Source organism: Oncorhynchus masou, unplaced genomic scaffold, assembly GCF_036934945.1.
Source record: "Oncorhynchus masou masou isolate Uvic2021 unplaced genomic scaffold, UVic_Omas_1.1 unplaced_scaffold_3362, whole genome shotgun sequence".
NCBI lineage: Eukaryota > Metazoa > Chordata > Actinopteri > Salmoniformes > Salmonidae > Oncorhynchus > Oncorhynchus masou.
Window position 1 is genome coordinate 1 of NW_027009775.1, and position 25,000 is coordinate 25,000.

Here is a 25,000-nt window from a genome sequence, read left to right on the forward strand (position 1 = left end):
AAGACAGTACAAGTAGTCAGAGCCCTAAGTAGTCAGAGCCCTAACAGTCAAGACAGTACAAGTAGTCAGAGCCCTAAGTAGTCAGAGCCCTAACAGTCAAGACAGTACAAAGTAGTCAGAGCCCTAAGTAGTCAGAGCCCTAAGTAGTCAGAGCCCTAACAGTCAAGACAGTACAAAGTAGTCAGAGCCCTAAGTAGTCAGAGCCCTAAGTAGTCAGAGCCCTAAGTAGTCAGAGCCCTAACAGTCACGACAGTACAGTAGTCCTACCAGTCAAGACAGTTCAGTAGTCCTAACAGTCAAGACAGTACAGTAGTCCTACCAGTCAAGACAGTACAGTAGTCCTACCAGTCAAGACAGTACAGTAGTCCTACCAGTCAAGACAGTACAGTAGTCCTACCAGTCAAGACAGTACAGTAGTCTTACGAGTCAAGACAGTACAGTAGTCCTACCAGTCAAGACAGTACCAAACTGAAGTCTGTATTCACTTAGTAGAAACATTTGATATTCAAAATTGTTGTAGAAATATTCTAATAAAAAAAAAATATATATATTTTTTTTTAATGTCTGGCTTTTGTAACCAATACCAGTAAAACATCAAATGAATAAAAAGGCTCTTATTTAGCTTTCGACAGTCTTCTTCTTCACCCTGGAAGAAGAGGGTTGTAGTAAATTGTTCTAGTGCATTGTCTAAAGTCGTTAGAGATTTTCAAGTTATACCTACAATAGATAAAGTTATGGCAATATACAATGACAGTACTATGCATTGTACCCATAACATTAAGGTTACGTCTCAAATCACACGGTAAAAAGTCCCCATGGAGTTCACGACAGTTACAGCCCCGTGTAGTGCACAAGGAAATGGGTTGTCGTTTTAGATTTGACCCCGAAACAACACTGACAACAGAGCGGGAGACGTCTGTTGGGACAATGAGTCATAGCTGAAGTGGGCGGGACTTAAACCAGGAAGTCATATGCTTCCTTGCCATACGGAACTGCAGTTTGAGAAACATTTTCTGTTTTGGGTCTTGTGTTAGTGATCCTTTTAAGTTCAGAGATCTGAAGCAGCAGTGTGATTGGATGGAAGCAGTGTTGCCTTTGTGATAGGTCCAGCCGCCCTCATTATTAGCCCCACCCAGTGCAAGCAACAATCAGTCACGCCATTGGTCCATGAGTGTTCTAGAACCTACAGCATGTTTGTCAGTTCTGTTGAGTCGGTTTCGGAGTCTGCCTCATTTTCCCTGTGAGAACAGAACAGAGAGACCCGGGGATTACACACGACAGACAAGCAGTCCATATACCTGAACAGTTCACAACAAAATGTACTTGATGAAAAGCCTGGGTATCAGGCATGGCAAGGAGTGGCAAGTAGTGGAATAATAGCACAAACAGACTGGCACCCAGGCTCCTTTATGAGTAAAGGGTTTGTACAGACAGTGGTCCAATTCAAGGTCTTTCCAAGTACTTTTTCCAAGGACTAATATTTATGTTCAAGGACCATCAATTTCTGAAATAGTTCCTATAATGCAATTGTTTGAAGTCGCCACCAGATGGCAGTATATTACCACAACCTCAAAACGACTAACTTACTATTCATTACAACCTCACAAGTTCTAGTCAATAATTTGTTGATTCACTACTTATTGTCTACTACATACATGAGTGGTAAGTCAGTAGTGATGGTGTAATTTGTAGTAATGTGAACATCTATTCACATTACTACACAATTCCAGCTTAATGTCTGTATTGTATTTTTATTGGGCATTTGGGAATTTACTACTTAATAGCTACAAAAAAAGCATCTTGCTTCCGACCGGCAGCTTTAGAGTGAGTTCGTAAATTGCCTCCAGCTTGTCAGAGGTCACTCTGGGTCCTTGGTAAATTCAGAGCGTTTCGCTCTCAGAGCGTTCGGCGCCCAGCTCTGGCGGAGGAATGAGGTTGTTCTGAGCGTTCTGACAGTAACGGCAGTCAAGCACCCAAGCTAACTGGCTAACAGTAACTAGCCACTTCCAGACACATAATGAGAGAACACCTCACTCTGACCATTTTACTCCCACCAGCAGAGCTGGTTAGGCTGTTGTCATGTTATCCACAGCGTTGGTGACTGTAACTGTGCTGTTGGCAGCAATTTAATAACTTTTTTTTTGCCAACTTTTACTGGCACTGGCCATATTCAACGGGTGTTGAGCGTTTGTAAATCAGTTGTTCTGCGCTCTGGTACACTCCAGACGAGAGTGCTCTGAAATCGGAGTAGATAACCAGAAGTGAATTTACGAACACACTCCTTAGTGACGCCGTTCGGGAGAATGGCGGGAGGGCTGTGTGAGTAACGGGCCAACAGAACAGCAGGAGCACGGCTAAAGCAGGTACCACGTGAATCAGGAGATTGGTGGAAAAAAGTTACATAATTTAGAACTGGCGCCATCGCAGGACACAGCGTTGAACCCTGTGAGTGCTTCTGAAAGCAATAAGTGATCTTATAATGGTAAACAATTTGGCAATATTTCCAGGTCTATGCCTATGGTATATCTATCCAATCCGGTTATATATACACACAGGAAATGCTTGGGGTACGAGGCCCGAGTTCCAGTCAGACATCCAAGTCTTACCGTTGCTCCTGTAGCAGCTTCCTGTTGCCCTGCCTCCTCTCTTCGTCGATTGGATAAGAGCGGAATATGACCAGGCCAATCAGAAGGAGTCCTATGGGCGCCGCGGAGACCAGAACCTTCAGGGTTATATCCACGTTCTCAGGCTGGGTGCAACCTCGAGTCATATACCCTGCAAAACTACAGGTGGAGTGAAGGAGAAGCAGGAAATCATGAGGAAGGAATTTAATCACATGACTTTGATCAAAGATGTTCATGTGACACACATTACTAATTCAGATGGAGAAGCAATCCTGTGCTTTGAACTGGGATTTTGGCCTCATCCTCGTGTTTTTTTTACTGGGAAAGTAAAACTTCCTGACTGATGATATCTAAACGAATATGTACAGCACGAAGGGGCTGCAAGGGGCCACAAGGGGCCACAAGGGGCCGCAAGAGGCCAAAGTCTCCATCTGTGAAGGGTAAACTTACTCCAAGCTGAGAGTAGAGATCCCCAGAGAGATTCCAGAAGCAAACTTGGTGAAGAAGACATAGAAGGAATAAAAGATGGCTTCGTGACCCCGAGAGTCTGGGTTCTGGACCTGGAAGTCATCTACCACGTCTGGCAACATGGACCTAGAGACAGAGACAGAGAGTCAGTAACATCCTCCACATCTGGCAACATGGACCTGGAGACAGAGACAGAGAGTCATTAACATCCACCACATCTGGCAACATGTGGCAGCATGGACCTAGAGACAGAGACAGAGAGTCATTAACAACCACCACATCTGGCAACATGGACCTAGAGACAGAGACAGAGAGCCAGTAACATCCTCCACATCTGGCAACATGGACCCAGAGACAGAGACAGAGAGTCAGTAACATCCTCCACACTGGCAACATGGACCTGGAGACAGAGAGTCAGTGAACATCTTCCATGATCAAGGCAAACATGGACCAGAGACAGAGAGAGAGGAGCTGCAATCCTCCACATCTGGCAACATAACTTTGAGATGAGAGGCTGGGGTAACATCTCTCACATTTCTTGGTAAACATGACCTGAGAGAGAGTTGCAATAACCAATGCATATTTTGGCAATATGGACTGGAGACAGAGACAGAGAGTCAGTACATCCATCACATCTGGCAACATGGACCTGGAGACAGAGAGACAGAGAGTCAGTAACATCCCTCCACATCTGGCAACATGGACCTGGAGACAGAGACAGAGTCAGTAACAATCACCACATCTGGCAACATGGACCTGGAGACAGAGAGTCAGTAACATCCTCCACATCTGGCAACATGGACCTAGAGACAGAGACAGAGAGTCAGTAACATCCTCCACATCTGGCAACATGGACCTAGAGACAGAGACAGAGAGTCAGTAACAACCACCACATCTGGCAACAACTCACCATGGCAACAGGAAGGCAGCTGCGACTCCGACCCCGGCAGCGAACGACACCAGGTAGGTAATGATGAGATTACTCTTCACACACACCACCAGGATCATAAAGGGATCACAGACTGCAGAGAGGAGAGAAAACATCATTCACCAGGGATGTACACAGAATCCTTCATCAATTCTACACAATACCCTATAATGACAAAGCAAAAACAGGTTTTTAGTTTTTTTTTTTTGCAAATGTATAAAAAACTGAAATATCACATTTACATAAGTATCCAGGCTGTATCACAACCGGCCGTGATTGGGAGTCCCATAGGGCGGTGCACCATTGGCCCAGCGACGTCCGGGTTAGGGCTTGGGCGGGTAGGCCTTCATTGCAAATAAGAATTTGTTCTTAATTAACTTGTCTAGTGAAATAAAATGTTTTAAAATTGCAAAAATCCTGAAGTATCCATTTAACGTGGTCCTTGAGATACAAATGACCTGGAGATGCTTGGTCTTCCTTGAAAGACATCCGCATGCAAACGTGTTTTGTTCATTTATTATGACGACATTTTTGTGACGGTTTTGACTTCCCGGGGTGGGGGATTTTTCTGAGCCCAAGTCTACGCCTTCGTCTGTGAAACAGTAGGGTTTCTTCAGTTGTCATTTAACAAGAGACGACTCGTTTAGATAGATGTAATATTGCGCGACCTCGGCAAATAACGTACAAATTAATGTCCGATTTCTTGAGACAATTGTTTAGGAAGTGTATACTGGCTACAGTGTCTCAAAATGGACAAACAGTACCATTACCGCCTTTTTCTCATTTTTTTCAAGCAAAGGTCTTTTAAGGGAGTATGCGAGCACACTTGTTCGGATTGGCTAGCTGAGTTCGGCTAGCGGAGTTCGGCTAGCTGAGATCGGCTCGGCTAGCGGAGTTCGGCTAGCGGAGTTCGGCTAGCGGAGTTCGGCTAGCGGAGATCGGCTAGCGGAGTTCGGCTAGCGGAGTTCGGCTAGCGGAGTTCGGCCAGCCGACAGCCAATCTGAAGCATGTTAAGGTGCCTTTCCAATGTCAGGCTTTGCATGAAAGAAGTTACCTCCAGAGTCTCCGCATCCGCAGCCCTAATAAAGCCTCCATGGACTAAGGCATTTTGTGATCATTCTGAGGGTATGCTAAGTCTTACAGAGGTGCCGATGCACAGCTGTCTTCTTGCCAAACTTGGTGAGGAACCACTGCCAGAAGGGGATGGTGAGAGATGCTGCGGGCGAGCTGGAGAGAAAACAAGACAAAGAAATGGGGTTTAGTCAAGACAAAATGGAAAAATTGTTGTGTTTCTAGTTGAGTAAGGATGTTTCTGTTGCCATATTTACTTCAATGACCTGGCTAGGGTTCCAGTCCGTTTCAACTTTAGCCTACGTGCCAAGAGAACGGTCGAGTCTCAAATGGAACCCGAATTGCTTGATGGGGCACAACTTTCGACCATTAAAGGAATAGGGTTCCCAAGTAGAGATGTAGCCGTTATGCCACCTTCAGTCTTTGGAACATGTTATGTGGCAGACTACAAAACCTTGTATCAGTACTGGGTTCGGTTTGTGTTTTTGGGGATTTATCAGTCTTCCCTAAGGAAGACATTCTCAACCTCTAATCCACCCATCACCTGACGACCAATCAACTCCATCACTGAGCCTGACGACTCAATCAAACCCATCACTGAGCCTGACGACTCAATCAAACCCATCACTGAGCCTGACGACTCAATCAAACCCATCACTGAGCCTGACGACCAATCAACCCATCACTGAGCCTGACGACTTCAATCAACCATCACTGAGCCTGACGACTCAATCGAACCCATCACTGAGCCTGACGATTCAATCAAACCCATCACTGAGCCTGACGACTCAATCAAACCCATCACTGAGCCTGACGACTCAATCAAACCCATCACTGAGCCTGACGACTCAATCGGAAAAGTTGTTTACGTCAGTGTTGAAGCTACGAGAGAAAGTCATCAGCGATTGGATCATCTGTAACCAAATCAGTATCAAAGTCTATAACACAGTTTCTAAAAAATGCCCCCTTTACCCACGTTCTGGCTCTGACCCAACCCCACCAGTTTTGTTCCATGGACAAATCAGAAACGATTAAATGGGTTTGCAGTCTTGAAATCAGCGGAGGGACTCAGATCCAGCCACATAAAGGAAAATAAACAAACATCTGTGGGCGTGGAGGTGCTTGGCCGGGCAGCTAGCAACCGTAACGACACAGCAGAGGTAGGAATTGCAGGATGCTTCACAAAACAATCCAGTGGACATTTTAATAGGCACATTCCTGCATTGGGTCAATATCCGATGGACCTCTGGCTTTATGGTTTAGCCAATAAGAGGTCAAACATTGACCTCTATGGGCGCCACTAGGATGCCAGTCGTTTCCCTTTTTTGGATGTGTTTGTTTAAGAATACGTTAACATTGTGTGTGTGTGTGTGTGTGTGTGTGTGTGTGTGTGTGTGTGTGTGTGTGTGTGTGTGTGTGTGTGTGTGTGTGTGTGTGTGTGTGTGTGTGTTTGATGTGAAACGGTGGCTAGCTTAGTTAGCGTTTCAATCGGTGACGTCACTTGCTCTGAGACCTTGAAGTAGTAGTTCCCTTTGCCCTGCAAGGGCCGTGGCTTTTGTGGGAGCGATGGGTAACGATGCTTCGTGGGTGACTGTTGTTGATGTGTGCAGAGGGTCCCTGGTTCGCGCCCCGGTAATGGGCGCAGGGACGGTCCAGTTATACTGCTACATAGTTGGAGTGGGAGTTTATACTGCAAGGAAAGTACCTGCTGTAAATCCAGTAACTTCAAGAGTGACTTCACTTTGTCTGTGTCCTCTTTCTAGCTGTGTGTGTGTGTGTGTGTGTGTGTGTGTGTGTGTGTGTGTGTGTGTGTGTGTGTGTGTGTGTGTGTGTGTGTGTGGACTGCATCTCATAGACATCTTCACAATGCTTGTTCTGCTTCCTGGCAATACCACATCAAGGTGAATCTGCTTTCCCCTGAACTGTCTGCACTTCGCTGCCTGTCAAATCTCTCTCCTTCCAGTATCACAAACATTTGTAAGTCGCTCTGGATAAGAGCGTCTGCTAAATGACTTAAATGTAAATGTAAATGTATTTGCATAGTCTACAAAAAAAACTGTGTGAATAGACCATGTTCTGAACACAACAGCAGGGTTCGTACAGACAGTGGTCCAATTCAAGGTCTTTCTAAGTACTTTTTCCAAGGACTAATATTTATGTTCAAGGACCATCAATTTCTGAAATAGTTCCTATAATGCAATTGTTTGAAGTCGCCACCAGATGGCAGTATATCACCACAACCTCAAAACGACTAACTTACTATTCATTACAACCTCACAAGTTCCACTCAATAATTTGTTGATTCACTACTTATTTTCTACTACATACATGAGTGGTAAGTCAGTAGTGATGGTGTAATTTGAGTAGTGATGAGCAGAGTTAGGGGACACGCCTACTGGTGAACATCTATTCACATTACTACACACCCAGCCTTAATGTCTGTATTGTATTTTTTTATTGGGCATCTGGGAATTTACTACTTAATAGCTACAACAACAAAAAAAGCATCTTGCTTTCGACAGTTTTAATGTCGTCAGTCGGGAGAAGGGCGGGTGGGCTGTGTGAGGGAACACGGCCACCAGAACGGCGGAATATCGTGGGTAAAATTAAGCAGAATGGCAAAAAGCTCTGCAGGTCTCGTTTGCTCCCCCGGGTTAAGGCCTCGTTCGCCCCCGGGTTAAGGCCTCGTTTGCCCCCCGGGTTAAGGCCCGCTCCCGGGTTAAGGCCTCGTTTGCCCCCCCGGGTTAAGGCCTCGCCTCCCGGGTTAGCCCGCCCCCGGGTTAAGGCCTGCTTCCCCCCCCGAGTTCGTTTGCCCCCCCCCCGGGCTGAGGGGCCTCGCCTCGTCCCCCGGGCTGAGGCCTCCCGTTCGCCCCCTGGGTTAAGGCCTCGCTTGCCCCCGGTTAAGGCCTGTTTGCCCCCCCCGGGTTAAGGCCTCCGCTTGTCCCCCCGGGTTAAGGCCCGCTTTGCCCCCCGGGTTAAGGCCCTTCGCCCTCCTCCCTGGGTTAAGGCCTCGTTTGCCCCGGGTTAAGGCCCGCTGCCCCCCCCCCGGTTAAGGCCTCGTTTTGTCCCCCGGAGGGGCCTCGCCCGCCCCCTGGGTTAAGGCCTCGTCTGCCCCCGGTTAAGGCCTCGCTTGCCCCCCCCCCCCCCGGTTAAGGCCCGCTTGTCCCCCCGGGTTAAGGCCTCGTTTGCCCCCGGTTAAGGCCTCGTTTGCCCCCCCGGGTTAAGGCCTCGCTGTCCCCCGGGCCAAGGCCTCGTTTGCCCTGGTTAAGGTCTCGCTTTGCCTTCATTAACTGTAACTACTAACAGTATTTCTAGAAGGACCAGGACTAATATGGTACATAAAAGAAAAGGATATTAAGGCAGCCATTTTTCCCATTTTAATTTATTGAATTACTAAGCTTTTCAAACCCACTGACCAGTTCATTCATATGCCTCATGCCTTCATAGGAAGGTCATGTGTCCGACTGCCAAACTCACTCAGTTACATTAGGATTTAAATCCTTCACTTAAGTCGTTTTAAAATCATATGACTGAGAAGAGAGGGATGAAAGCATGTCAGCGGTTAATCCCCCCATTTAACCGTATATTTCTAAGAGAGGGCTGAGAGAGGCGCCCGTCTAGGGTCTTTACAGCAGTGGTAAAATGGTCTGTGGGAACAGGCTGGTATTCAGACCAGGTCAGTGAATGATCACACATCAAAGTAATGAGTAGTTACAAGTCACTGGCTACCATAGAGACAGACTGACTGGACAACAACCTGAGAGAGGAAGCTATTTTGTATAGAGAAAATATCTCTCTCTCTCTCTCTCTCTCTCTCTCTCTCTCTCTCTCTCTCTCTCTCTCTCTCTCTCTCTCTCTCTCTCTCTCTCTCTCTCTCTCTCTCTCTCTCTCTCTCTCTCTCTCTCTCTCTCTCTCTCTCTCTCTCTCTCTCTCTAAAGGTCAGTAAGTGACGTAGGAGAAGAGTCTCAATCTGTATCATCTGTAAAGAACAAGGCCATTCACACTTTAAATCAATAGGCAGTGTGTGTGTGTGTGTCCTCTCCATGATGACCAGTAGAATGTTCTGGAAGTCGTTCCTTAAGCCCAGAGTGTAGCAGCAGAACAGAGCAAAGTTCCCTTCCAGTAGCTGAGAGAGAGAGACGGAGTGAGACACGCTCAGTTAGACCCTACACACACACACACACACACACACACACACACACCTCAGACCGAGCGTACAGGCTCGCTGGCTGAAGACTCTCTAACACGAGGAACAGCGTACCCCAGAGACCATATAAATAAACACGCACACACACACACACACACACACACACACACACACACACACACAGCTGAATGGTGGCAGATAGCCTTTCCAAGCATTAGAGTATATTGAACGTTAGCTTTATGGTTGGGCTATAACTTTACGGGTAGAAGACATTTATGGTCACAAACTACGATATTATTTAAAGGCCAGATGATATTTATAAAAACAAGACACGTTTCCTCTTTCTACCAGGAAGTGGAAACTAATGATGATGTGTAGTCTTTGGTGAGTGAGTGAGTGAGTGAGTGAGTGAGTGAGTGAGTGAGTGAGTGAGTGAGTGAGTGAGTGAGTGACAAACACACTAGGCTACCCTGGGGTGGCAGGGAAGCCTAGTGGTTAGAGCGTTGGACTAGTAACCGGAAGGTTGCGAGTTCAAACCCCCGAGCTGACAAGGTACAAATCTGTCGTTCTGCCCCTGAACAGGCAGTTAACCCACTGTTCCTAGGCCGTCATTGAAAATAAGAATTTGTTCTTAACTGACTTGCCTAGTTAAATAAAGGTCAAATAAAATAAAAAAGTACAGTATGTGGACACCACTTCAAATTAGTGGATCTGGCAACTTCATTCACTCGTTGCTGACAAGTGTAAATCAGCCTTGCAATCTAGATTAAATAAATAAGAGAGAGAGAGAGCGATATACTGTATATAGTCACCATGAAAGCCAGTGAGGTGAAGAGGAAGCCCATCACCAGCTTGGCGTAAGGTCCGTGACCCATCACCAGCCTGATACCCTCCCAGAACGACATGCGCTCTGACCGGGGGCGAGACGACTCTGGAGGGAGGGAGATGACGTTGTAACAAAACAAAAGTTGACCTATATATGTCACATGTGTTTAAACTTCAGGACACCCTTCCATCTCATGAGAGTTGAATTTGATGATGATAATATACATTTCTAAAATAATTTTAACAAATATTAGGAGAATCAGATCGAGGAGGATGAATGCCACACACACCACAAAATAACTATTATACAACATATTCAGTTATTTCAGAACTTCTCATAATGGAGGTCAAATCAGCAGCTGACAAGTATGTTTCCTACGAGCTCATCTGTTAGAGCATCAAGCCACCCTGGTCACAGCTCATCTGTTAGAGCATCAAGCCACCCTGGTCACAGCTCATCTGTTAGAGCATCAAGCCACCCTGGTCACAGCTCATCTGTTAGAGCATCAAGCCACCCTGGTCACAGCTCATCTGTTAGAGCATCAAGCCACCCTGGTCACAGCTCATCTGTTAGAGCATCAAGCCACCCTGGTCACAGCTCATCTGTTAGAGCATCAAGCCACCCTGGTCACAGCCCATCTGTTAGAGCATCAAGCCACCCTGGTCACAGCCCATCTGTTAGAGCATCAAGCCACCTGGTCACAGCTCATCTGTTAGAGCATCAAGCCACCCTGGTCACAGCTCATCTGTTAGAGCATCAAGCCACCCTGGTCACAGCCCATCTGTTAGAGCATCAAGCCACCCTGGTCACAGCTCATCTGTTAGAGCATCAAGCCACCATGGTCACAGCCCATCTGTTAGAGCATCAAGCCACCCTGGTCACAGCCCATCTGTTAGAGCATCAAGCCACCCTGGTCACAGCCCATCTGTTAGAGCATCAAGCCACCATGGTCACAGCTCATCTGTTAGAGCATCAAGCCACCATGGTCACAGCTCATCTGTTAGAGCATCAAGCCACCATGGTCACAGCTCATCTGTTAGAGCATCAAGCCACCATGGTCACAGCTCATCTGTTAGAGCATCAAGCCACCCTGGTCACAGCCCATCTGTTAGAGCATCAAGCCACCCTGGTCACAGCCCATCTGTTAGAGCATCAAGCCACCCTGGTCACAGCCCATCTGTTAGAGCATCAAGCCACCCTGGTCACAGCCCATCTGTTAGAGCATCAAGCCACCCTGGTCACAGCCCATCTGTTAGAGCATCAAGCCACCCTGGTCACAGCTCATCTGTTAGAGCATCAAGCCACCCTGGTCACAGCCCATCTGTTAGAGCATCAAGCCACCCTGGTCACAGCTCATCAGTTAGAGCATCAAGCCACCGTGGTCACAGCTCATCTGTTAGAGCATCAAGCCACCCTGGTCACAGCCCATCTGTTAGAGCATCAAGCCACCCTGGTCACAGCCCATCTGTTAGAGCATCAAGCCACCCTGGTCACAGCTCATCTGTTAGAGCATCAAGCCACCCTGGTCACAGCTCATCTGTTAGAGCATCAAGCCACCCTGGTCACAGCTCATCTGTTAGAGCATCAAGCCACCCTGGTCACAGCCCATCTGTTAGAGCATCAAGCCACCCTGGTCACAGCTCATCAGTTAGAGCATCAAGCCACCCTGGTCACAGCTCATCTGTTAGAGCATCAAGCCACCCTGGTCACAGCCCATCTGTTAGAGCATCAAGCCACCCTGGTCACAGCTCATCAGTTAGAGCATCAAGCCACCCTGGTCACAGCTCATCTGTTAGAGCATCAAGCCACCCTGGTCACAGCTCATCTGTTAGAGCATCAAGCCACCATGATCACAGCCCATCTGTTAGAGCATCAAGCCACCCTGGTCACAGCTCATCTGTTAGAGCATCAAGCCACCCTGGTCACAGCTCATCTGTTAGAGCATCAAGCCACCCTGGTCACAGCTCATCTGTTAGAGCATCAAGCCACCCTGGTCACAGCCCATCTGTTAGAGCATCAAGCCACCCTGGTCACAGCTCATCTGTTAGAGCATCAAGCCACCCTGGTCACAGCTCATCTGTTAGAGCATCAAGCCACCCTGGTCACAGCTCATCTGTTAGAGCATCAAGCCACCCTGGTCACAGCTCATCTGTTAGAGCATCAAGCCACCCTGGTCACAGCTCATCTGTTAGAGCATCAAGCCACCCTGGTCACAGCTCATCTGTTAGAGCATCAAGCCACCCTGGTCACAGCCCATCTGTTAGAGCATCAAGCCACCCTGGTCACAGCCCATCTGTTAGAGCATCAAGCCACCCTGGTCACAGCTCATCTGTTAGAGCATCAAGCCACCCTGGTCACAGCTCATCTGTTAGAGCATCAAGCCACCCTGGTCACAGCCCATCTGTTAGAGCATCAAGCCACCCTGGTCACAGCTCATCTGTTAGAGCATCAAGCCACCATGGTCACAGCCCATCTGTTAGAGCATCAAGCCACCCTGGTCACAGCCCATCTGTTAGAGCATCAAGCCACCCTGGTCACAGCCCATCTGTTAGAGCATCAAGCCACCATGGTCACAGCTCATCTGTTAGAGCATCAAGCCACCATGGTCACAGCTCATCTGTTAGAGCATCAAGCCACCATGGTCACAGCTCATCTGTTAGAGCATCAAGCCACCATGGTCACAGCTCATCTGTTAGAGCATCAAGCCACCCTGGTCACAGCCCATCTGTTAGAGCATCAAGCCACCCTGGTCACAGCCCATCTGTTAGAGCATCAAGCCACCCTGGTCACAGCCCATCTGTTAGAGCATCAAGCCACCTGGTCACAGCCCATCTGTTAGAGCATCAAGCCACCCTGGTCACAGCCCATCTGTTAGAGCATCAAGCCACCCTGGTCACAGCTCATCTGTTAGAGCATCAAGCCACCCTGGTCACAGCCCATCTGTTAGAGCATCAAGCCACCCTGGTCACAGCTCATCAGTTAGAGCATCAAGCCACCGTGGTCACAGCTCATCTGTTAGAGCATCAAGCCACCCTGGTCACAGCCCATCTGTTAGAGCATCAAGCCACCCTGGTCACAGCCCATCTGTTAGAGCATCAAGCCACCCTGGTCACAGCTCATCTGTTAGAGCATCAAGCCACCCTGGTCACAGCTCATCTGTTAGAGCATCAAGCCACCCTGGTCACAGCTCATCTGTTAGAGCATCAAGCCACCCTGGTCACAGCCCATCTGTTAGAGCATCAAGCCACCCTGGTCACAGCTCATCAGTTAGAGCATCAAGCCACCCTGGTCACAGCTCATCTGTTAGAGCATCAAGCCACCCTGGTCACAGCTCATCTGTTAGAGCATCAAGCCACCCTGGTCACAGCCCATCTGTTGGAGCATCAAGCCACCCTGGTCACAGCTCATCTGTTAGAGCATCAAGCCACCCTGGTCACAGCTCATCTGTTAGAGCATCAAGCCACCCTGGTCACAGCTCATCTGTTAGAGCATCAAGCCACCCTGGTCACAGCTCATCTGTTAGAGCATCAAGCCACCCTGGTCACAGCTCATCTGTTAGAGCATCAAGCCACCCTGGTCACCGCCCATCTGTTAGAGCATCAAGCCACCCTGGTCACAGCTCATCTGTTAGAGCATCAAGCCACCCTGGTCACAGCTCATCTGTTAGAGCATCAAGCCACCCTGGTCACAGCCCATCTGTTAGAGCATCAAGCCCCCTGGTCACAGCCCATCTGTTAGAGCATCAAGCCACCCTGGTCACAGCCCATCTGTTAGAGCATCAAGCCACCCTGGTCACAGCTCATCTGTTAGAGCATCAAGCCACCCTGGTCACAGCCCATCTGTTAGAGCATCAAGCCACCCTGGTCACAGCCCATCTGTTAGAGCATCAAGCCACCCTGGTCACAGCTCATCTGTTAGAGCATCAAGCCACCCTGGTCACAGCTCATCTGTTAGAGCATCAAGCCACCCTGGTCACAGCCCATCTGTTAGAGCATCAAGCCACCCTGGTCACAGCCCATCTGTTAGAGCATCAAGCCACCCTGGTCACAGCCCATCTGTTAGAGCATCAAGCCACCCTGGTCACAGCTCATCTGTTAGAGCATCAAGCCACCCTGGTCACAGCTCATCTGTTAGAGCATCAAACCACCCTGGTCACAGCCCATCTGTTAGAGCATCAAACCACCCTGGTCACAGCCCATCTGTTAGAGCATCAAGCCACCCTGGTCACAGCCCATCTGTTAGAGCATCAAGCCACCCTGGTCACAGCTCATCTGTTAGAGCATCAAGCCACCCTGGTCACAGCCCATCTGTTAGAGCATCAAGCCACCATGATCACAGCCCATCTGTTAGAGCATCAAGCCACCCTGGTCACAGCCCATCTGTTAGAGCATCAAGCCACCCTGGTCACAGCTCATCTGTTAGAGCATCAAGCCACCCCTGGTCACAGCTCATCTGTTAGAGCATCAAGCCACCCTGGTCACAGCTCATCTGTTAGAGCATCAAGCCACCATGGTCACAGCCCATCTGTTAGAGCATCAAGCCACCCTGGTCACAGCTCATCTGTTAGAGCATCAAGCCACCCTGGTCACAGCCCATCTGTTAGAGCATCAAGCCACCCTGGTCACAGCCCATCTGTTAGAGCATCAAGCCACCCTGGTCACAGCTCATCTGTTAGAGCATCAAGCCACCCTGGTCACAGCTCATCTGTTAGAGCATCAAGCCACCGTGGTCACAGCCCATCTGTTAGAGCATCAAGCCACCCTGGTCACAGCTCATCTGTTAGAGCATCAAGCCACCCTGGTCACAGCTCATCTGTTAGAGCATCAAGCCACCCTGGTCACAGCTCATCTGTTAGAGCATCAAGCCACCCTGGTCACAGCTCATCTGTTAGAGCATCAAGCCACCCTGGTCACAGCTCATCTGTTAGAGCATCAAGCCACCCTGGTCACAGCTCATCTGTTAGAGCATCAAGCCACCATGGTCACAGCCCATCTGTTAGAGCATCAAGCCACCCTGGTCACAGCCCATCTGTTAGAGCATCAAGCCACCCTGGTCACAGCTCATCTGTTAGAGCATCAAGCCACCCTGGTCACAGCCCATCTGTTAGAGCATCAAGCCACCCTGGTCACAGCTCATCTGTTAGAGCATCAAGCCACCCTGGTCACAGCCCATCTGTTAGAGCATCAAGCCACCCTGGTCACAGCTCATCAGTTAGAGCATCAAGCCACCCTGGTCACAGCCCATCTGTTAGAGCATCAAGCCACCCTGGTCACAGCTCATCTGTTAGAGCATCAAGCCACCCTGGTCACAGCTCATCTGTTAGAGCATCAAGCCACCCTGGTCACAGCTCATCAGTTAGAGCATCAAGCCACCCTGGTCACAGCCCATCTGTTAGAGCATCAAGCCACCCTGGTCACAGCTCATCTGTTAGAGCATCAAGCCACCCTGGTCACAGCTCATCTGTTAGAGCATCAAGCCACCCTGGTCACAGCTCATCTGTTAGAGCATCAAGCCACCCTGGTCACAGCTCATCTGTTAGAGCATCAAGCCACCCTGGTCACAGCTCATCTGTTAGAGCATCAAGCCACCCTGGTCACAGCTCATCTGTTAGAGCATCAAGCCACCCTGGTCACAGCCCATCGGGCCATAGTCACATGAGACAGAAACTGTGTACCGCGTCATCACACCACACTGTCGATCTCAATAACATCTACATAAGGGAGTGGGGCTTGTTTAGAATAATGTCAGGCCATTGGGGAATTCCCACGAGCTCATCATTATATAATAGGAACATGGAACGTTAACGACCCAAAGTTAACACATTAAATATTTTTTTTTTAAAAGGGAGGTTTGTTGATTTGATGGCTGGATAAATAAAATGGTCACCCTGCGTTACCTTTCTTCTCCTTGACTCCGAAGAACAGCACCACGGCACAGAGCACGTAGATGGAACAGATGACACCGGAGGCTATATTGTAGGCCGTTTTCTGTGACAGTAGAGAGGGACAGGAGATTAGAGGACTGTAGGAACCGTAGTTGTAAAAAAAAAAAAAAAAAAAATATGCAAAAGACTAGCTTTGTCGCAAACATTTCCTGGAGTAGAGAGACAGCAGGTTAGTAGACTACAGAACAGTAAACAGAGAGAACAGCCAATAGGAGGTCAGTAGACAACAGGACAGTAAACAGAGAGAACAGCCAATAGGAGGTCAGTAAACTATAGGACAGTAAACACAGAGAACAGCCAATAGGAGGGAGGGACAGCAGGTCAGTAGACGATAGGACAGTAAACACAGAGAACAGCCAATAGGAGGTCAGCTTATATTACAAGCAGGCTTGCCTACTGTGATGCTCTCCTGTCTGGTCTACCCAAGAAAGACATTGGTCAACTACAAAACATACAGAATGTTGCAGCACAGGTACTGACCAAGACCAGACAGAGAGAACACATTACACTGGTTTTAAGGTCTCTGTACCAGCTGCCTGTTAGTTTTAGAATACATTTAAACTACCTCAAAGCCGAGGGACCAAGAGGCCTGGAGAGACAGCCTTTAGTTACTATGCCCCCAGCCTCTGGAATAGCCTACCAGAGAACATGAGGGGGACCAAGAGGCCTGGAGAGACAGCCTCTAGTTACTATGCCCCCAGCCTCTGGAATAGCCTACCAGAGAACCTGAGGGGGACCAAGAGGCCTGGAGAGACAGCCTTTAGTTACTATGCCCCCAGCCTCTGGAATAGCCTACCAGAGAACATGAGGGGGACCAAGAGGCCTGGAGAGACAGCCTCTAGTTACTATGCCCCCAGCCTCTGGAATAGCCTACCAGAGAACCTGAGGGGGACCAAGAGGCCTGGAGAGACAGCCTCTAGTTACTATGCCCCCAGCCTCTGGAATAGCCTACCAGAGAACCTGAGGGGGACCAAGAGGCCTGGAGAGACAGTCTCTAGTTACTATGCCCCCAGCCTCTGGAATAGCCTACCAGAGAACCTGAGGGGGACCAAGAGGCCTGGAGAGACAGCCTCTAGTTACTATGCCCCCAGCCTCTGGAATAGTCTACCAGAGAACCTGAGGGGGACCAAGAGGCCTGGAGAGACAGCCTCTAGTTACTATGCCCCCAGCCTCTGGAATAGCCTACCAGAGAACCTGAGGGGGACCAAGAGGCCTGGAGAGACAGCCTCTAGTTACTATGCCCCCAGCCTCTGGAATATTCTACCAGAGAACCTGAGGGGGACCAAGAGGCCTGGAGAGACAGTCTCTAGTTACTATGCCCCCAGCCTGTAGAATAGCCTGCCAGAGAACCTGAGGGGGACCAAGAGGCCTGGAGAGACAGCCTCTAGTTACTATGCCCCCAGCCTCTGGAATAGCCTACCAGAGAACCTGAGGGGGACCAAGAGGCCTGGAGAGACAGCCTCTAGTTACTATGCCCCCAGCCTCTGGAATAGCCTACCAGAGAACCTGAGGGGGACCAAGAGGCCTGGAGAGACAGCCTCTAGTTACTATGCCCCCAGCCTCTGGAATAGCCTACCAGAGAACCTGAGGGGGGCCAAGAGGCCTGGAGAGACAGCCTCTAGTTACTATGCCCCCAGCCTCTGGAATAGCCTACCAGAGAACCTGAGGGGGGCCAAGAGGCCTGGAGAGACAGCCTCTAGTTACTATGCCCCCAGCCTCTGGAACAGTCTACCAGAGAACCTGAGGGGGACCAAGAGGCCTGGAGAGACAGCCTCTAGTTACTATGCCCCCAGCCTCTGGAATAGTCTACCAGAGAACCTGAGGGGGGCCAAGAGGCCTGGAGAGACAGCCTCTAGTTACTATGCCCCCAGCCTGTAGAATAGCCTGCCAGAGAACCTGAGGGGGACCAAGAGGCCTGGAGAGACAGCCTCTAGTTACTATGCCCCCAGCCTCTGGAATAGCCTACCAGAGAACCTGAGGGGGACCAAGAGGCCTGGAGAGACAGCCTCTAGTTACTATGCCCCCAGCCTCTGGAATAGCCTACCAGAGAACCTGAGGGGACCAAGAGGCCTGGAGAGACAGCCTCTAGTTACTATGCCCCCAGCCTCTGGAATAGCCTACCAGAGAACCTGAGGGGGCCAAGAGGCCTGGAGAGACAGCCTCTAGTTACTATGCCCCCAGCCTCTGGAATAGCCTACCAGAGAACCTGAGGGGGGCCAAGAGGCCTGGAGAGACAGCCTCTAGTTACTATGCCCCCAGCCTCTGGAACAGTCTACCAGAGAACCTGAGGGGGACCAAGAGGCCTGGAGAGACAGCCTCTAGTTACTATGCCCCCAGCCTCTGGAATAGTCTACCAGAGAACCTGAGGGGGGCCAAGAGGCCTGGAGAGACAGCCTCTAGTTACTATGCCCCCAGCCTCTGGAATAGTCTACCAGAGAACCTGAGGGGGGCCAAGAGGCCTTGAGAGACAGCCTCTAGTTACTATGCCCCCAGCCTCTGGAATAGCCTACCAGAGAACCTGAGGGGGGCCAAGAGGCCTGGAGAGACAGCCTCTAGTTACTATGCCCCCAGCCTCTGGAATAGCCTACCAGAGAACCTGAGGGGGGCCAAGAGGCCTGGAGAGACAGCCTCTAGTTACTATGCCCCCAGCCTCTGGAATAGTCTACCAGAGAACCTGAGGGGGACCAAGAGGCCTGGAGAGACAGCCTCTAGTTACTATGCCCCCAGCCTCTGGAATAGTCTACCAGAGAACCTGAGGGGGACCAAGAGGCCTGGAGAGACAGCCTCTAGTTACTATGCCCCCAGCCTCTGAAATAGTCTACCAGAGAACCTGAGGGGGGCCAAGAGGCCTGGAGAGACAGCCTCTAGTTACTATGCCCCCAGCCTCTGGAATAGCCTACCAGAGAACCTGAGGGGGCCAAGAGGCCTGGAGAGACAGCCTCTAGTTACTATGCCCCAGCCTCTGGAATAGCCTACCAGAGAACCTGAGGGGGACCAAGAGGCCTGGAGAGACAGCCTCTAGTTACTATGCCCCCAGCCTCTGGAATAGCCTACCAGAGAACCTGAGGGGGCCAAGAGGCCTGGAGAGACAGCCCTCGTTACTATGCCCCCAGCCTCTGGAATAGCCTACCAGAGAACCTGAGGGGGACCAAGAGGCCTGGAGAGACAGCCTCTCGTTACTATGTCCCCAGCCTCTGGAATAGTCTACCAGAGAACATGAGGGGGACCAAGAGGCCTGGAGAGACAGCCTCTCGTTACTATGTCCCCAGCCTCTGGAATAGTCTACCAGAGAACCTGAGGGGGGCCAAGAGGCCTGGAGAGACAGCCTCTAGTTACTATGCCCCCAGCCTCTGGAATAGCCTACCAGAGAACCTGAGGGGTGCTGAAACTGTGGACATATTTAAATGTTTGTTGAGTAGTGAATATTTAATCTTATTTTCATTGCATTTCATTAGTTTTTTCCCCCTGTAAAGCACATTGTGTTGCATTCCATGTCTGAAATGTGCTGTATAAATAAAGTTAGATTTGATAGGATACGGTGTGTGTATGTGTATGTGTGTGTGTGTGTATGTGTGTGTGTGTATGTGTCTATGTGTGTGTATGTGTATGTGTGTGTATGTGTGTGTGTGTGTGTGTGTGTGTGTGTGTGTGTGTGTGTGTGTGTGTGTGTGTATGTGTGTGTACCGTTTGGTCCAGGGTGATGACAGTGGTGATCGTGGCGTTGACTTCCTGTTCCAGCAGCAGGGAGGAGTTTAACCCGTCGGCCGTGACATTATCACCGGGCGTCGGGATACAGGGGGCGTTGGCCATGCCCACAATCTGACCCTGGACGGCTGTGCCAATCACAGTACCCAGAACCTCTACCGTCATTCCTGATTGGACGAGAGAAGCATACAGATGAGACAAACCAACCAATGATCATCTTTTCATTCAGTCTGAAAAAAAACCACACAAAAAATAATGATCCTCTTGTTGGTCCTCTGTAGATCAGTTGATAGAGCATGGCATTTCTAACCCCAGCATAGTGGGTTCGAATCCCGGTACCACCCACAAGTAAAATGCCACGTAAAACGCCACGCATGACTAATTAGCTTTGGATGAAACCGTCTGCTAAAATGGCTTATATTAATATAGAATGATTATCATGTATGTATAATTATTTAAATATTATTGATTGACTGTGGCTGCATCACATCTGCCTGTGATTGGGAACCCCAAAAGGGTGGCACACGTTTGGCCCAGCGTCGTCCGGGTTTGGCCGGGGGAGGCCGTCATTGTAAATCATAATTTGTAACGCCTCGTTAAATAAAAAAAAGTCTCCATTGTGTCCTAATATCTAAACTACTATTCGTAGTAGACACCATTATCAATAACTTAATGTGAAATCGATATTGCTGAAAATTGATAGGAGTAAGACATATCGGTTTATACTCGAGGTTAACCTACACTATACACTCAGTGGCCGGTTTATTAGGTACACCCATCTAGAACTTGGTCAGACCCCCCCGACCCTTTGCCTCCAGAACATCCTGAATTCTTCAGGGCATGGGTTGTACAAGGTGTGGCGTTCAAACGTTGCTCAATTGTTTGTTAGGTACGCCCATCTAGTACCAGGTCGGACCCAGTTTTCCACCAGAACAGCCTGAATTATTCGGGGCATGGAAACGTTGCTCAATTGGTATCAAGGGACCTAACGTGTGCCAGGAAAACATTCTCCACACCATTACAGCACAGCCACCAGCCTGTACCGTTGACACCAGACAGGATGGGGCCATGGACTCATGCTGCTTACTCCAAACCCTGACTCTGCCATCAACATGAACAGAAACCAGGATTCGTCTGACCAGGCAATGTTTTTCCACTCCTCAATGGTGGAGTGTTGGTGATGGCGTTGGAGACACTTCTTCTTGTTTTTAGCTGATAGGCGTGCGACCTCGGTGTGGTCGATCTGCTGCAACAGCCCATCCGTGACGAAGATGGACGGGTTTGTGGGTTCCGAGATGCCGTCCTGCGCCGTTATTTTGTCTGCTTGCGGTCCTTCTGTTAGCTTGTACGACTCTTGCCATTCTCCTTTAACCTCAACGCCCACAGAACTGCCGCTGACTGGATGTTTGTAAACCCTAGACACTGTCGTCCGTGAAAAAAACCCCGGGAGGCTGGCCCGGTTCTAAGATACTGGCGCGCCTGGCACCGACATATCACGCCACACTCAGTCTCTGAGGTCACTCGTTTCCCCCTCATTCTAAATTGTTCTAATGAACAGTAACTGGATGCCTGTCTGCCTGCTTTATTTAACAAGCCACAGCCACTCACTGTCTGTAGGAGCGAAGCATTTTGGTGAACGGGGTGGTGTACCTAATAAACTGTCCACTGAGTGTATATATATATATATATATATTTTTTTTTTTTTGATTTTACCTTTATTTAACTAGGCAAGTCAGTTAAGAACAACTTCTTATTTTCAACGACGGCCTAGGAACAGTGGGTTAACTGCCTGTTCAGGGGCAGAACGACAGATTTTTACCTTGTCAGCTCAGGGATTCGAACTTGCAACCTTTCGATTACTAGTCCAACACTCTAACCACTAGGCTACCCTGCCACATTCCTGTAGTTATACTTAATTGCCTGCTGATAGGTCAACGCTTCTCATTGTGTTCAAACTGGTTAGGTAGGTTAGGACCCCAAGACCATTCACCCCTTGGCCCAATGGACAATCAACAAGCAGTTGTCTCGGCTGCAATGTTATTTATAAAAAATTTATGATTTCGTATCAACTAAAAAATATAAAAAATTATGCAACGATTTTTCCAATTTCGGCGCCCATCACTACTCCTTAGTTGTAGTGTAGGGTAGTGACGTCGGGTAGTGTAGGGTAGTGACGTCGGGTAGTGTAGGGTAGTGACGTCGGGTAGTGTAGGGTAGTATAGGGTAGTGTAAGGTAGTATAGGGTAGTGTAATGTAGTATAGGGTAGTGTAATGTAGTGTAGGGTAGTGTAGGGTAGTGTAAGGTAGAATAGGGTAGTGTAATGTAGTATAGGGAAGTGTAATGTAGTATAGGGAAGTGTAATGTAGTATAGGGAAGTGTAATGTAGTGTAGGGTAGTGTAATGTAGTGTAGGGTAGTGTAAGGTAGTATAGGGTAGTGTAAGGTAGTGTAGGGTAGTGTAGGGTAGTGTAGGGTAGTGTAAGGTAGTATAGGGTAGTGTAAGGTAGTATAGGGTAGTGTAATGTAGTATAGGGTAGTGTAATGTAGTGTAGGGTAGTGTAGGGTAGTGTAAGGTAGAATAGGGTAGTGTAATGTAGTATAGGGAAGTGTAATGTAGTGTAGGGTAGTGTAAGGTAGTGTAGGGTAGTGTAGGGTAGTGTAATGTAGTATAGGGTAGTGTAAGATAGTATAGGGTAGTGTAATGTAGTGTAGGGTAGTGTAAGGTAGTGTAGGGTAGTGTAGGGTAGTGTAATGTAGTATAGGGTAGTGTAAGATAGTATAGGGTAGTGTAATGTAGTGTAGGGTAGTGTAAGGTAGTATAGGGTAGTGTAAGGTAGTGTAGGGTAGTGACGTCGGGTAGTATAGGGTAGTGTAAGGTAGTATAGGGTAGTGTAGGGTAGTGTAGGGTAGTGTAGGGTAGTGACGTCGGGTAGTGTAGGGTAGGGTAGTGTAGGGTAGTGACGTCGGGTAGTGTAAGGTAGTGACGTCGGGTAGTGTAGGGTAGTGACGTCGGGTAGTGTAGGGTAGGGTAGTGTAGGGTAGTGACGTCGGGTAGTGTAGGGTAGTGACGTCAGGTAGTGTAGGGTAGTGACGTCGGGGAGTGTAGGGTAGTGACGTCGGGGAGTGTAGGGTAATGACGTCGGGGAGTGTAGGGTAGTGACGTCGGGTAGTGTAGGGTAGTGACGTCGGGTAGTGTAGGGTAGGGTAGTGACGTCAGGTAGTGTAGGGTAGGGTAGTGTAGGGTAGTGACGTCGGGTAGTGTAGGGTAGTGTAGGGTAGTGACGTCGGGTAGTGTAGGGTAATGTAGGGTAGTGACGTCGGGTAGTGTAGGGTAGTGACGTCAGGTAGTGTAGGGTAGTGTAGGGTAGTGTAGGGTAGTGTAGGGTAGTGACGTCGGGTAGTGAAGGGTAGTGACGTCAGGTAGTGTAGGGTAGTGACGTCGGGTAGTGTAGGGTAGTGACGTCGGGTAGTGTGGGGTAGTGACGTCGGGTAGTGTAGAGTAGGGTAGGGTAGTGTAGTGTAGGGTAGTGACGTCGGGTAGTGTAGGGTAGTGACGTCGGGTAGTGTAGGGTAGTGACGTCGGGTAGTGTAGGGTAGTGGACGTCAGGTAGTGTAGGGTAGTGTAGGGTAGTGACGTCGGGTAGTGACGTCAGGTAGTGTAGGGTAGTGACGTCGGGGAGTGTAGGGTAGTCGGGTAGTGTAGGGTAGTGTAGGGTAGTGACGTCGGGTAGTGTAGGGTAGTGACGTCGGGGAGTGTAGGGTAGTAACGTTGGGAGGTGTAGAGTAGTGTAGGGTAGTGACGTCAGGCAGTGTAGGGTAGTGACGTCGGGGAGTGTAGGGTAGTGACGTCGGGTAGTGTAGGGTAGTGACGTCGGGTAGTGTAGGGTAGTGACGTCGGGTAGTGTAGGGTAGTGACGTCGGGTAGTGTAGGGTAGTGACGTCGGGTAGTGTAGGGCAGTGACATCAGGTAGTGTAGGGTAGTGACGTCGGGGAATGTAGGGTAGTGACGTTGGGTAGTGCTGTTGGGTAGTGTAGGGTAGGGTAGTGTAGTGACGTCAGGTAGTGTAGCGTAGTGACGTTGGGTAGTGTAGGGTAGTGTGGTAACGTTGGGTAGTGTAGTGACGTCAGGTAGTGTAGGGTAGTGACGTCGGGTAGTGTAGGGTAGTGTAGGGTAGTAACGTTGGGTAGTGTAGTGACGTCAGGTAGTGTAGGGTAGTGACGTTGGGTAGTGTAGGGCAGTGACATCAGGTAGTGTAGGGTAGTGACGTCGGGGAATGTAGGGTAGTGACGTTGGGTAGTGCTGTTGGGTAGTGTAGGGTAGGGTAGTGTAGTGACGTCAGGTAGTGTAGCGTAGTGACGTCGGGTAGTGTAGGGTAGTGTAGGGTAGTGTAGGGTAGTGACGTCAGGTAGTGTAGGGTAGTGTAGGGTAGTGTAGGGTAGTGACGTCAGGTAGTGTAGGGTAGTGACGTTGGGTAGTGTAGGGTAGTAACGTTGGGTAGTAACGTTGGGTAGGGTAGTGACGTCAGGTAGTGTATGGTAGTAACATCAGGTAGTGTAGGGTAGTGATGTCAGGTAGTGTAGGGTAGTGATGTTGGGTAGTGTAGGGTAGTGTAGGGTAGTGACGTCAGGTAGTGTAGGGTAGTGACGTCAGGTAGTGTAGAGTAGTAACGTAGGGTAGTGTAGGGTAGTGCAGGGTAGTGTAGGGTAGTGACGTCGGGTAGTGTAGGGTAGTGACGTCAGGTAGTGTAGGGTAGTGTAGGGTAGTGTAGGGTAGTGACGTCGGGTAGTGTAGGGTAGTGATGTAGGGTAGTGTAGGGTAGTGTAGTGTAGGGCAGTGACGTCGGGTAGTGTAGGGTAGTAATGTCGGGTAGTGTAGAGTAGTGACGTCAGGTAGTGTAGGGTAGTGACGTCAGGTAGTGTAGGGTAGTGTAGGGCAGTGACGTTGGGTAGTGTAGGGTAGTGTAGAGTAGTGTAGGGTAGTGACGTCGGGTAGTGTAGGGTAGTGACGTCAGGTAGTGTAGGGTAGTAACGTTGGGAGGTGTAGGGTAGTGTAGGGTAGTGACGTTGGGTAGTGTAGGGTAGTGACGTCAGGTAGTGTAGGGTAGTGACGTCGGGTAGTGTAGGGTAGTGTAGGGTAGTGTAGGGTAGTGACGTCGGGTAGTGTAGGGTAGTGACGTCAGGTAGAGTAGGGTAGTGTAGGGTAGTGACGTCAGGTAGTGTAGGGTAGTGTAGGGTAGTGTATGGTAGTGACGTTGGGTAGTGTAGGGTAGTACCGTTGGGAGGTGTA

General features: G+C 49.3%; 1 protein-coding gene across 1 annotated transcript in view; it reads right to left on the reverse strand.

The window, feature by feature from the left end:
* Positions 1-109: 109 nt before the first annotated feature.
* The window catches only part of LOC135534407 (sodium-dependent lysophosphatidylcholine symporter 1-B-like), a gene marked incomplete at its 5' end in the record, with an annotated part of 28,521 nt that continues 3,630 nt past the window's right edge, over positions 110-25,000 (reverse strand). Inside the window, 9 exons of the mRNA XM_064961414.1 lie at positions 110-1,238; positions 2,607-2,783; positions 3,075-3,218; positions 4,003-4,114; positions 5,162-5,236; positions 9,094-9,217; positions 10,051-10,169; positions 15,961-16,051; positions 19,693-19,880. Of these exons, the coding sequence (XP_064817486.1) occupies positions 1,184-1,238; positions 2,607-2,783; positions 3,075-3,218; positions 4,003-4,114; positions 5,162-5,236; positions 9,094-9,217; positions 10,051-10,169; positions 15,961-16,051; positions 19,693-19,880 (1,085 nt within the window). The remainder of the gene's footprint in view (positions 1,239-2,606; positions 2,784-3,074; positions 3,219-4,002; positions 4,115-5,161; positions 5,237-9,093; positions 9,218-10,050; positions 10,170-15,960; positions 16,052-19,692; positions 19,881-25,000) is intronic.